This window comes from Pagrus major, chromosome 15 (assembly GCF_040436345.1).
Source record: "Pagrus major chromosome 15, Pma_NU_1.0".
Taxonomy (NCBI): Eukaryota; Metazoa; Chordata; class Actinopteri; order Spariformes; family Sparidae; genus Pagrus; species Pagrus major.
The window spans coordinates 22,697,280-22,711,603 of record NC_133229.1 but is presented as its reverse complement, the minus strand read 5'-3'; the positions used below and the strand labels follow the sequence as shown (position 1 = coordinate 22,711,603).

General features: G+C 43.1%; 1 protein-coding gene across 1 annotated transcript in view; it reads left to right on the top strand.

The window, feature by feature from the left end:
* Positions 1 to 14,324, top strand: part of ank3a (ankyrin 3a) — a 105,843-nt gene that overhangs the window by 63,253 nt on the left and 28,266 nt on the right. Inside the window, exons 25-32 of the mRNA XM_073481525.1 lie at positions 4,455 to 4,578; positions 6,619 to 6,630; positions 9,634 to 9,736; positions 10,991 to 11,041; positions 11,643 to 11,752; positions 12,570 to 12,602; positions 13,551 to 13,775; positions 13,986 to 14,140. Coding sequence (XP_073337626.1) covers positions 4,455 to 4,578; positions 6,619 to 6,630; positions 9,634 to 9,736; positions 10,991 to 11,041; positions 11,643 to 11,752; positions 12,570 to 12,602; positions 13,551 to 13,775; positions 13,986 to 14,140 — 813 coding nt within the window. The remainder of the gene's footprint in view (positions 1 to 4,454; positions 4,579 to 6,618; positions 6,631 to 9,633; positions 9,737 to 10,990; positions 11,042 to 11,642; positions 11,753 to 12,569; positions 12,603 to 13,550; positions 13,776 to 13,985; positions 14,141 to 14,324) is intronic.

Genomic DNA, 14,324 nt, shown 5'->3' with positions numbered 1-14,324 from the left:
CAAATATTTTTTTTTGATCCAGCTTGAATTGTGCCGTGAGCTACACATATGATGTTTGTCCATTTAAAAGGTCATTTTCCAAGTCAAGAAAGTCACAACGACAAGTCTCGTTCAACACTCGTCACCAACACCAACATGGCCAAGTCATGTGAAAATCAAAGTAAAGTAGTTTGTTAATATACAGGAGCAGCTGTACAACTTTTAAGTTACAGGTTTTGGTGAGCGTTCGACTAGACGACGTCACTAACGCGACCGTTGGCTGTGTGGTCTTTATTTCACAGACTTTTACGACAAACTGAGACTTTCTGAAGATGAAAAATGATCTTTTAAATTGACAAACATCGTATGTGTGATTCATGGCACAACTTAAGCAGGATAAAAAAAATGAAGCATCCCTCTACGTTCACTATCATGCAAAGTTTTGCTGAAGTAGCGTCCCGGATGAGGCGTGACTTCAGCTCTCTGTCTCTGTTTATAGGCCTGTAAAAAAAAGTTGCATAATGCACCTTTAAGACTTTCACTAAAGTAACATTTTAACACAATATCTTCACATTTACAATACTTTTAACATCACTGCGCAATCCCCTGTAGCAGAGGAGGACTGAGGGTCTCAACACTTCTTGCATAATTGTTCTAAATTCACTGATTCTTGTGCAAGTTTGACTCATTGTGTGCAACATGTAGGCAGAAGGTTGCTCAAGATTTTTCTTTTTCTTTTTCTTTTTTTTTTTTTTTTTTGAATGGCAAAGTGAAGAGCGGTTATTTCATCATGATCGTAGCCCCCACTCCCAGTTTGACATGCAGCCAGACTCCCTCGGTGACTTCCACCACCGAGGAAGAAAAAGGCAGGAGGAGCGTTCAGTCCAGTCCAGTGAGGCTTTTCTTCTTGCACTCCGTCACTGTCTCCTCTCCTCTCCTCTCCTCGCTCAGACGGCCTGTCAGCTGACTGTGCCCTCTCCACGGAGCGGTAAACACTTCCAGCGCGGCCCCCGTTGACTCTGCTGTTGGATGCTGTTGATCCAGGGACGCACCGAGACTTTCTCTCTTTAAATCCAATGAGATGAGCCGTTTTGAGCCGCTTGCAGGAGAATTAACCCCGGCTTCGACTTGTAGTGCTCTTTCTGCCGTTTTGCAGCAACGAGACGCAAAAGTTTGAGCGTGAGTTTTTTGTTTTTTTTTATATGGAGATGTGCGCACCAGCTGGAAAAAACGCGCAAGTTTGAGTGGAGTAGAGTGCGCGGGGGTGAGGAGAGGGCAGCATTTTCCATCAGCACCAGAAGCTCTGAATGGACCACTTGATAGTCTTCACCTCGCATCGGATTTACTTTTCAGCCTGGGAAGGTTTTTGTGGAGCTTTAGAAAAATAAACTCAGGGAATAAAAACACGAGTTGTGATCAATATGGCTGCGGCGGACAAAGGTAAGTCGTGAGGGCACCGGAGAGGGTTCCTGTGGTCTGTGTTTGGAGGTTAGGAGGCTGTTATGTAAAAAGAGAAGTGGTGTCATGGTTTATCTTTTATAGTGTTTTTTAGTTTTCTATCTGTGGATGGAAGAGATGGAGGGGAGCCCATCTAGAGTTTTGGTTTCTGTGGACTTTTATTTAGCCTATTTTATTTTATTTTATTTTATTTTATTTTATTTTATTTTAAGGTAGAGAGTGTTTAATTTTGTAATTTTGCAACCCCTGCTTCAGGCTTTTAACATGCATTAGGTGGACGTGTGTGTGTGCGTGTGTGCGTGCGTGCGTGTGTGTGTGTGTCTGTCATCTGAGCTTGAATGGGACGGTGATGGTTACATTATCACAGCAGTGGGGAGCCGATTGTTTTCCAGTTTTGTCAAGTCAGACAGACACAGCTAGAAAAACACAGGAAGTGAGGTGATCAGCTTTCCCATCAGAATAAAAGCATCATAAATGCCCCAGGAAATATATATATATTTTAAAAAAAACAGCTATGCAGTCTGCCTTGAATCCTAAATCTGTAATGTTGTGTGTTATGTTTCTGCTGCTTGCTTGGATAAGTAATGTTTTGGAAATTGTTGGCAAAAGTGGTAACACATTGTGTCGTTCTGTGTCATTGTTTTAGAACAAAGCATGGAAAGCTCCAGACTCGACACTCTGCTGTGACATCAACCACTGTTACTGGGAAATAACACACTTTATGTGCAGTTGTGCGGTTGTTTAATTAATGCCACAATATTTACTCAAAGTAGAAATGTACTGCATTAATCGTCGCTCTCTTAACTTGGCCTGATAAATATGAAATGTCCACAGCACTCTCTTCAGATGAGGGGGATTTTGGGATGAATATATTGATCATTAAAATAACATTTCAAGCCTGGATTAATGTTGGAGTATTACTAAAGCATATCACTCTCTGTAGGCCTACATTACTGCTGCCACACAAGTCGGTCATTTATGCAGTAAGACTGCACGATGTAAATCATAGTAAGGACATCCAGAAAAACCCAATGGACGACATTTAAAGTTTAAAGGTGCACTATGTAGTTTTGGGGGATACATATTAATCAGAAGAGAAGGCTGCCTAAACAAGCTAAACTCCTGTTTTTAGGACTGAATAAACAAACTGACCTTAAAGGACGGCACAATCACAACTTTCTAGCTTCAAACAGTGTTCTGGGGACCTTATTTTCCTCTGAGGACAGCTTCTTTATTCAGATACGGGACAAGATAAATATTTCTGAGTTTGTATTATTACCTCATTGACGTTGTTGGGTAACGTTACTTTAAAAAGTAACTCATTGTGTTACAAGATTACTGCCATTAAAAAGTTATTTGTTATGTTACTGCAGCCTAATAATAGCAATGACAGACGTAATATAACATTTACAGCTCACAATCTGGGAGCGAACTGGGCAGAGGCATACAGTATGAGGCACAGCTGTTAACATGAAAACATGCTTCAGGGATTTCATTTTATTTTTGTAGCACAAAAGAAAAAGGAAACAAGTCCCCACGAAGAGCGTCAGGCTTCAAAGCCAGTTATCGTAGTGGCCAAACCGTGTAATTACATCGACATGCGATGCACTGCGTCCCAAAAAGACTTTTTCCCATAAGCTTACATTGTGAAAGAAGTGTCTGTAAAACGGTAGATACATTTTTTCGAGCGTCACGACCCCACAACATGGAAGATCCGGGTGTTTTCATAGCCGGGGAGTCGAGCCACTTTGACCTCAGCAACAGCAACAGGAAGTGTAGTGTTATTACGGGTTGACCGATCTGGTTTTTTCAGGGTCAATACCAATACCGATTATCAGTAAACAAGGAGACAGGAGGAACAAGTATACATTAGCAGTAAAAATAAAAATCTTAGCATCAAAGTTGAGAATAATCGGAGCCATTTTGGCTTCATGTGCCACTGAGCAGCTTTCATGGGAGTAAACAGAGCTCCGTCTCCATGGCTTGATCCTTGAAAGGAAAAGACAGTAATTTTTTCCAGTAATGGAGTACTTTTAAGAAAAACTAACTAAATAACGGATTACTTTGTAACAAGCGTTGGATAATATTGTAGATAGTAAAATTCTCAGTTTTACTCATAGTGCTCCTTTAAAGTGAATATTTCTGTTTTCTTGCTCGCGTGATTTAATGAATGTTGAATAGTACACTTAAGTTTGTTGCCTGTTTTCATTTGGCTGTCGATAACTTAAAACCCTTGTCGCCGGTTGGGTTTTATTTTGAAATCTGACACCGGAAACGCCCCCCTTTTAATGCCGTCCGACTTGACACTTGGTGCTGGTGTGTGATCGGAGTGCGGCAGTATTGAAGGTAGGGGGAGGGGCTGCGGTGAAGGAGCAGAGTGTTGCAGGCAGGACAGAGCCCGGACATGAGGGAGAAGGGGAAACACGGTAGCCGCTCCGCCGGCTTCGTTGACCGGCGTGTCATCGTCCACCGGTCCGCCGATCGAGGTGCGGTGCGGTTCTCCACTTTCTCTTGCTCATTCTCTGCTTGCTGAGGCTTTGGTGGCTGCTAAACACCTCCGCTGCGCTCCGTCTCTGAGTGTTGTGAAAGGAGCTGCGTTTGGTTTTACAGGAGAGCTCCAGATATACCGCAAAGTGGCTTCTGCTGCTGCCTCTGATGGCATCTCTCTGCCTCTTAGGATGATCACTGTCCTGTAACCTCTGAGACAGCCATCGGTGCTGCAGCTTCATGTTGTTGTTGTTGTTGTTGATGATGATGTGCCACAGTCAGATGAATAGACAAAAAGAAACAAAGTTGCAGGGGGGCTATGCAGCTGCGGTGAGGTGTGTTGGGTTTGATAGATGCTCCGAGGCCTCCTTTAAGTGGCATGATCAAATAAGTGAGACTGATGTCAGCAGTGAGGGCTTGATTTTCCTCCTGTGGTGTCGCATCGCATCTCTCTTTCTTTTTTTTCTTTCTAAATCCGGGAAGTTAACATGAGGATTTTATGATTTCACCCCTCCTCCTCCCTCCACCAGGTGAGGATGCAATGACCGGGGACACGGACAAATACCTGCGGCCCCAGGACCTCAAGGAGCTGGGGGACGACTCTCTCCCTCAGGAGGGGTACATGGGCTTCAGCATAGGAGCCCGCTCAGCCAGGTAAGCACCTGTCATCTTTTCTAATCATGATGACCACTGATGGACTGTGGTGCAGTGCTGTCAGCTGTTTGCTTGTCTTTTTTAGCACACTGTGGGCCAGGTTATGTTGTTATCTTGCTACTGATGCTGTTTTTCACCCCGTGCACACAGATCTGACATGAAACGCAGCTTTTTTCTAGACTGTAAATCAGATTATCTCCGACACACACACACACACACACACAAACAGAAAAATGGAAATCACCAGAGAAAGCAGCTGGAAAGTTGCCATCCAATGATTCAACCTGACATAATGATTCAGCGTTTTGCGTGGCCTCATTCAAACCTGGGCAAAGATTACAGATGGCCCCTGTCCTGTGACGCCAGCGTTAGAGGCTGCATCTTTGAACTTTGGTATCTTCTTCAGTGAGCAGCTGCACATCACAGGCCTGAGCCCAGTCCCCATATAGTGGACGACAAAAAAAAAAAAAGAAGTGTGTAGTGGAAAACTGGCAGGCTCCAGTGAAAACACATCAGTGCCGTGTAGCTCTGGAGTGTATTGTAGCCACGCTAACAGATGGCAGCGATGGTTGGATTGATAAACACAACGACACTAGCTGTGACAGGAAGCTGCTTACATCAGCGGGCCACGGCAAACACGGGAAACAGCGAATTAAATGGAGAGATTCCATGTCAACAAGTTTGTTTGACGAGCCTTATGGGCTGATGTTGGAAAGAGTTTGACAGATTGGATTATGGGAATTGTTGCTGAGCGGTTTAAAATATTGAAACGGTGATAAAATACGAGAGGTTGGTGACCACGTTTCAGTTATTCGCTCATTTACTGCAGTTTATTTGTATGCCTAGCCCAAATGAGTACTACAGATACAGTTGTCATCACTGTTACTTACAAAGTAGGGATGGGACGATGAAGAATTTCGCGGATTGCCATAGAAAACAGTCTCAATAAGTGGATCGTGGTGGATTTACATCGTTGGGATAGTTGTATAAGGAGATAATCGTGAATATCCTCACAAGAAGGACTTGAAAAAGCTGTCTAGCTCGCTGACGTACAGTCCTACATTGGTTTCCTGATTTATTTTGAGTTGTCACAGCCTGTCACTGTGGCTGAAGGCTCGGCTTGCACATTGTATCCCACAAAAACAAGTTAAATCAGATGTGTGTAAATGCTACGGATAAAAGGATACCACCATTTATTTATCCTGATTTGTGCGGGAGGACCTTATGATTTATGATTATTGAAGATTTTTGTTTTGTCTGAAGATTTGTTTCTTAACAAAATGTAGGTCAAAGTGATTCCAGTATGTTTAATGCGATCTAAGTTGTTATTTTAAAGTTTTTGTGAATTGCAAATATGTTGGACAAGATAAACGTGACATTACATTTTCATATCGTCCCGTGCCGAGTGAGCGGTTTGAAATATTAAAATGATATGAAAATGTAAGAGTTTGGTGACCACATTTGAGGGTTTGAATGTTCAGATATTTCCTTGTTTATTACTGTTAACAGTTAAATAGTCTGCCAAGAACAAGAAGAGTACTACAGTTGTTTTTACAGAAATTATTAAGATAATCATCTGCTTGAAAATAGAGTTACACATATTAAAATCGTCCTTTTATACTGCTGCATTTCTGTTCTTGCATATAGAGTAGAACGGTCTTGAGAAGCCTCTTTGCAGAAATGTGAACGTTATGCTCTGTTTTATTGATCAATGATCATATGATGCTGAGCGAGTTCTTTCCTTTTCCTTACCTTTCTGTTTATGACATCGACATTGCATGGTTTGCTTTTTGACTGGGCTGCACACACACTTGCAAAAAAAAAAAAAAACCAAAAAAACAACCTAGAAACACTTGCGCCTAGTCGTCGCAGGCAGCGTACAACCATGCAAAAGCATCAATGTCATATGTCACATGTCATATAACGGGGAGGGAAAAAAAGAAAGCCACATCATGCTTGAATGTCTTCAAAATGCTTCGCTTTTCACTTCTTCTATTTTGTTCTTTTCCTTGTTTTCCTGCACCCTGTCCCTCATTCTAGCCCTAGAATCAGGTAAGAAAAGAGTAGTAGTTGTAGTAGTTGTAGTAGACAACATTAGCTGTGAATGCCGTCCCTCCCTTGTGTCCCCTTGAACTGCTGTTTAACCCCTACACCCATAAAACCGCTAATCCAAACCATGAGTCATCCATCGTACGTTGGTGTCATCCAGTGTTGCTGTTACTCTATTTGTGCTCGCTTTGTTGCTGTTGTAGTCTGAGATCCATTTTTAGCTGATCACCATTCACTTATTTTCGCATCCTTCCAAGAAAATCATCTGCAAAATGAAAATGTATTCTTATTTTTGATGTAAGTGTGGGAAAAGAGGCAGTCTCGCTGGAAATGAGAAAATCAAAGCCACACCTGTGTTTTTATTTGCAGATCTTTCTTCAGTTTGAGTTGTGTGGACTAATCCCCTTAACTTTTTGATGTGGCTTTTTATGAAACAGCACTTTTTTTAATCTATTTTATTTTTTTAAGTGCCACTGAATGTAACTTCCAGGGATCAAACACATCAGTTTACTCGTGATCCATCCCTTTTATCCCCCCTATTTAGATGTTATTAATTGGATATATCCCGGCATTAATCTGGATGATTCTGGATGTTGAATCATGGTTTGCAGAGATGGAAACTTGACTCTGGAATTTAGAAATCCCCCCACATACATCAAGGACACTCTGCCGCACATACACAGCGCTCACATGGACGCACAATGACTCAAACAACTGTCTGCTTGAGTCCACACAGATGCCTCCTTAAAAACACAGGACCGTTGTATACATGAGGACGCGTCACCGAAAAGAACAAGTCGTTTGGACAATGCAGGGTTCTGCAGGTCCATAAAAAATCTTAAAGGAGACATATTACACTCATTTTCAAGTTCATTATTTTACTTTGGGTTAGAACTAGAATAGATTTTCATTGTTTAATGTTCAAAAAACACATTAGTTTTCGTGTATGGTCTAATCCATGTCATACCTCCATCTGAAATGCTGTGTTTTAGCTCCTGTCTTTTTCAGGCCCCCCCCCCTCCCCAATACCCAGTCTCTTCTGATTGGTCAGCTCAAACATGCCTGAGCCAGCACCGCTAACAACAACAGAGCAGCTGTGCCAAATCAAATCGTACCTGCTGAACTAGCCATTAGGCATAAATAATGCAAATGTGTGACATGGTGACATAAAGGCGGGACTACTGACGAGGCGTTTCCGGAGCGATGCTCTCTGTGGGAGAGAAGAGCTTCTGTTGGTCCTGACTTTGACCTTTTTAACTTTCAAGACCTTTTACATCAACAAGAACCTATATAACACACTGAAGGAAGGGAAAAAAATGAAAAAGCATAATAGGTCTCCTTTAAAATATCTTAAATTCTGTTTAAGAATTATTAAGCCTTAAAAGTTATTAAATAGTCTTAATTGTTGTAGATTACTATCCACTCAAATAGCGATTATCCCTGCTATGCTAGAATTAGAAAGAGATGGTTTGTCCAAAAGTCAGTCTTACATTTTCTGTCTGTCTGATACGTGTAGACACCCTGTAGTGGGAAGTGTAGTTCACAGCAAGGCAGACTTGATTGATCAACAATACAATGAATGGAGTCGCGCGGAAGGAGGAAGGAAAGCGACAGAGAAGGACAGGGGTCGGAGGAAAGCAGTAAGGTAGAGGAAAAAGTGAGAAAATGACTCCGACTGAGTGAATTAAAGGGTGGCACAGTAGAGTCGCAGCAGCATGACTCTGAAATGGAGACAGTGGAGACGGGCATTATGGAGAAGGCTGCTGGTGAGTGCCATGACACGCAGAAATACATAAAGGAAATGGAGCAAAGATGTTCAGGGTGGAGAGGAGGACGGACAGAATGAGAAAGAGGAGGAAGCTGTGAAGAACAAACAGAGTCCGGCTGAGAGCAGAGGGGGGGATGGAGGGTGAGGTGGAGGGAGGTCGTAGCGCGGCGCTGCCATGCCAGCGAGTCCATTCAGGCCGCTCAGAGTTGCTTGGTAACTTCGATGGTGTGGTAGGCAGGCTGTGCTGAATAAAGGGCTTCTCTCTGTGCTGAATAGTGTGCCCACTCAAACACGCTGAGCTCTGCATTTTCTCCCCCTCTCGCTCTCACCCGTTCTCCCCCCCCGCCCCGTCCCTCTCTGCACTCACACACAGGACTCACATAAAGTAAAACACTCGGGACAAAACGAGGCACAGAGTTGTCTGCTTTGTCGCCGGGACTGTATCTTTTTTGCGAGCCCCTCACGGTGCACAAACTCATCATAGACATTTATTTTAAGCACAAGAGCATTTTGGCTCTTCTCCGCTGATCACATCGCCGTAGCAATAACAGCACAAGAAAAAAAAAAAAAAAAACGCTGAAAGGAATCTACAGCGCTGCATCGAGTCTGAGTGGCTGCAAAAATAGGCACACGTCACAGCCATAAAGCAGACTGCAGCAAGACAGATAGAAAAGACCAGCGTCCCTTTTGTATTTCGCTGCTCCGAAACAGGTCTGGGTCAGCTGCTAATCTTAGAATAAAGCGATGTCGGTCTTTGAGCTCGAGTCGGATTTAACAGCTTGAAACACTTTTGAGTTTAATCTTATTTCTGTTACTGTCAAAAAAAAGATCTGCACAGAGACTTCTGCCTGCCAGGTGCAAATACTCACAGTCCACTAATCTGTCACATTTCATCATTTAGACGCACGTAGTCACATCCGTGATGCACACCAACCACACCTTCATATGGAAGTAGTCTGTCAGTCTCGTCCTCTTTGCCTCTATCTCTCAATGCAAACAAACTGACCTCACTCTCATTTCCATCTCTGAATAGCTTCCTGCAGTATCTGATCCCTGTTCAACTGCAGGCTCTTCCGCTTCTCTCTATTTTTCCACTTTTGGACTCTCTCTGTCCAGTAGAAACTTGGTTCCCTGGAGGTTGCATGTAGTAATGGATTCCTTGCTTTTTGTTTTATGTCGTGTGCCCCTGCCCGTCACTTGTTGTTGCCCGCGGCGCTGGGTTGCGTGGTAACATGTAGCCTCCGCTCCTTCAGTTCGGATAGGTCCAACACGCTCAACCGGAGCTCCTTCGCACGAGACAGTATGATGATTGAGGAGATTCTGGCACCCACGAAGGACACGGTAAGATCTTGTTTCTTTTCTTCGTTTTCTATTTCTTGACCTTTTTCTCTTTCTCTCAGACTCTGATCACCTTCTCCTTCCCTGTTATATTTAGCCGTCTTTCTGTCAGTGGCCTGCTGAAAACACAGGCTGGGTAGAAGCAAAGTAGGGAACAAGGTAGCTTTACTTGTCTTGCACAAAGGTCACAACAGAAGCAGTGCTGATGCCGTGCTTGTTTTTGCCAAAGTGCTGAGGGTGAGTGTATGGCACCTTGACATAGAGTTTATTCAAACTTAAGGGCTTTGAGAGGCCTCCCTTCTGCTTCCTCATGGAATAAAAGCTCTGCAGAGCTCCTCTCATGTCTTGTTTTAGTCGTCAGAAACAAAAAGCAGAACTGCAACCTCTTACAATATAAACAGTGTTTGTAATATAACCTACAAGTTCAGTGACAACATCGGCTTAAATCTAAAATTTAGTCACTGTAAAGGCTCAGCTACACTGAGTTTTTCTGTTCTCACCCTCAAAAAAGGGGATGTTATGGTAGATTATATTATCGAAGTAGCAGCGAGTTAAGAGTTGGGCTTTTAGTGGAATGCAAATCAACGGCAATAAAGCAGTAAAAGGAGCATTGCACCAAAACGGTGTCTAATCCCTTTAAGGGCATAAAACCTGCACAAGAGATGCTCTCAATTTATTGCTTTCAGTTTTACTTACTTCTGGTTCTATAGACAGTAATTGTTTTTTTTAAAAAGTCTACAATGAAATGTTGTGAGGACAAAATATAATAAAACCTCTTAATAAAAATGATCATGTGATTTTTTTTATTAATCCGTAATAAATACATTTGCAGCAAAAGTGCCCTCTTGGATGCTGTTATGGTAGATAAAACCAGAAAAAGTGCCCTTCCAGTTCAGCTAGTGCCCTTTTTTAATTTTTGCCCCTGCCCCTGCCCCTGCCCCTGCCCCTCAAACATCCTGAGTCCGCCACTGATCATAAATTTCAAACTGGGGTTTTTCCTCGGCCACTAATCCTACCATCAAATGCTATAATCGTTATCGTACTATAATTGTAACATATGATATGTGAAGTTTCAGTTACATCTGCTACAATCTACAGTGGGATTGTATGAATTTAGATGCCTTAGACTGGCTCCAGATCATGTTTTCTTTGGTGGAAATTGAATCATTAGTGAAACAAAGCACCATAATTTCCCTTGTCTGGACCACACAGTGCCCTCAGTGTGACTTCTGAACTGTCTCTTTTCTCCCCTATAAGCTTCAGAGTGTCTGTAAAGACATTTCCTACTTGGTTGACCCCCTCAATAAGGTATAAAGTGTTCGTGGTTGTCCGACTCATTCGTCAGTTTTGTTATTTTTCAGTCACAGCGGTTCAGCTCCCATTTCTCTTGAGTTTTTGGTCGTTGTGTATTTGTTTGTTTTGGGTCCGTGCCATTCTCATCTCATTCATTACTGCTGTGTTTAGTGAATGGGTCGTTCCCATGCTACTTTATGTCATTTCCAGTTTTTTCATCGTTGCACATTTCAGTGTACTGCCACCGGCAAGTTTTAGCAGCACGTTTATGGAGCTATTCGTTGTGTCTTCTCGTCCCGATTGTGGCGAGGCTGCAGATAATGGTGACAAATTTAGCTGAATAATGAGTCAAGAAGCTTTAAATGTTATCAGCTCATTGCTCCATACCATGCATGACTGAAGGGTTAAGAAATAGACGTGTGTCACTGTCTGTGAAATGATTCACTATTTTTCTGGTTTCTTTCCTCTAAAACATTCATTTATCTACTGTCGATCTTTCTCATCTCCTCCATCTTCATCCTCTCTTGTTCTTCTCATCCCTCCTTCGCCTTCATCAATCTCCCACTTAAATCTCCTTTTCCTCTCTAAATCATCTTTTCACTTCCCCTTCTTCCAGCACCTGGCTGTGACCAGAGACTACAGCTCGGAGTGTATGCGGCGCTACAGCTGGACTCCGGACACCATGGACCACAGCCACAACACTGTGTCCAGCCCCATTCACTCTGGGTAAGAGCAGCTGCACTGTCTCCTCTGATCTATGTTCTACGGAAACAGACACTACATAGACTAGCTCAATGCGTGCATACAGACACACAAACTGCTCACACATTCAGATAACTACTGCAGGAATCACATATTTTAAATGCTTACTGCACACAACTGTTGTATTGTCCTTTTGTTCTCCCCCCTAAGAGTCAATATTCAGCAAACCCTGCAGCACTGATGCAGACGAGGTGCAGGGCTGTGGGATTTCTGCAGTGCTGCTGCTGTACACACGACATTACAGCGACAAAACACCACCCGCTAAAGCTCTCATGTCATACCATAAGTCTAGAGACACGTTTCCAAAAGTCTCACCCCCCATGTTCACTGACATCCTCATGGAAACAAAGTACCGACTCATGACTCGTGTTTCATTTGGCTAAACTGATAAGATTCTGCCCTCATGTCATTCACATAATTTGAATATATGACGTGATGAAATAATAACAGTGCTGTCTCTGCACAGAAGTTAATGGATTCCTTTCTTTGGTGTTCTGCTCAGAAATGAAATACAGGGATCTGTCATGTGCAGTTATGGTTCCTTTTTCCTATTTTTGACTCATTTTTAAGCTTTTGTGTGTCTATTTTTATATTTTGTTTGTTGTCATTTTGTCCTCAGTGTCTTGTGTTCTCTCTTTCCCTTGATTTTCTGCCCCTGTAGTTTTGAATCTTTAATCTCAGTAGTTATTGCAGATCCCAACAGTGTTTCTGAAAACTGTGATACTAAAACTAGGTTCTGGGGGTTTGCCTCCTGCATTGCCTCCATGTGTTTATTTTGCAGCTTGTCCTCCCCGCTCCCTCAGTATGACTCCAGGTGATGACTGAGTTCGCTGGCTTCACCCATGATGCCGCAGTGATGTCACTCACTCCTCCATCTCTTAGTCTCCCCCACTCTCATTTCAACACTCTTCTTCTTTTTCTTCTTCTTAGCCTTCCTCTCCTCCTCATCTCACGTGTATGGTCTGGTGTTTCATTTGCACTGCCTAGATATTAGAAGTGTGTGTAGTCAACGTGTTTGGAAGTCTTTCATTGATGTGCCATCTCCCCCCCACACCTCTCTCTCCCTTTCTCACAGTGCACATAAAACCTTCCTCACAACCTTACAGGCATTCTGCTATTTGCAACACACAGTACAGAAAAAGAAACTTAGAGAAAAGAGAGCCTCATTTGGCTTTAGGCATAAGGGCTGCTCATAAAAAGTGCATAAACAGAGTTTGTCTGTGCCTACACCCTCCTCCATCCTCACTCTTTCCTTGTGTCAATAATTATATTAATGGGATGCCACAATGTGCTCATAATTTGAAGAATGGGACACATCACATATAATTCACATTAACCCTATCTTGGAGAAACATCTGCGCAGGTGTTTAATATTTGATCACTGAATGCTGCTTTAGAGGAACTGAAACCATGGCAACGGTCTCACCTTCAGCCTCATGATTGGAAACTAAACTTTCTGCAGCATCATTAGCACCCTGTTTAGTTTCAGACAGTGTTTAATGTTATAAATCGAGGCAGATGAAGGTGAGAAGTGCCTGCTTTCAGAACTCTGAGCATCTTTTTTTCTTCTTTCGATCGTTCTGTCTCCTGTTCTTTCTCTATTTTTGTTATTTTCTCTCCTTTCCTTACTTTGTTTGGGTGTACGGTGATCACAGCATGGGAATCGTCCTCCTCACGTGTGTCCGTCGTATGGCTTCTGTCCATCTTTCTCTCTCTTTATGTTGTGTTTCCTCCGCTGACATTGCTCTTGTTCATCTCGCAGGTTCTTGGTGAGCTTCATGGTGGACGCCCGCGGTGGTTCCATGAGAGGCAGCCGCCACAATGGCATGCGCATCATCATCCCTCCCAGGAAGTGCACGGCGCCCACACGCATCACCTGCCGTCTGGCCAAAAGGCACAAGCTGGCCTACCCCCCACCCATGGTGGAGGGAGAGGGGCTAGTCAGCCGGCTGGTGGAGGTCGGACCGGCTGGGGCTCAGTTCCTCGGGTAGGGCGCCTGGGACTTTCCTGTGTTGATGATTTTCAGTTTTCAGCGTCAGGGAACAAATCAAATTAGATATTTGCTGAAAATATCATGACTCAGATAATCGTTAATTGCAGCTTATTAACCAGAAATTATCATTAAACCAAAGAGAGCTTCTCAGCTGCTCTGATGTTTTATGGTTTACATTTCCTCAGGCTGTATTTTCTCTTTCAGTCCTGTCATTGTGGAGATTCCTCACTTTGGTTCCATGCGGGGGAAAGAAAGGGAGCTGATTGTGTTGAGGAGTGACAACGGTGACACGTGGAAGGAGCATCAGGCTGACGCCAGACCAGAAGACCTCACTGATCTGCTGACTGGAATGGATGAAGGTAAAGAAAAGGTCACTCAGGGAGGTCCAGCAATGATAGCTTTGTTATCCGCAATGCAAGAGAACGATGGGTGAAGGTGAACTGTATCACATCGTAAAACCTGTACTACATAACCCAGGGCTATATGTCAGATGGTGACCTAGAAAATCAACTCCAGAAGGATGTTTTTCAGTTTTATTCAATC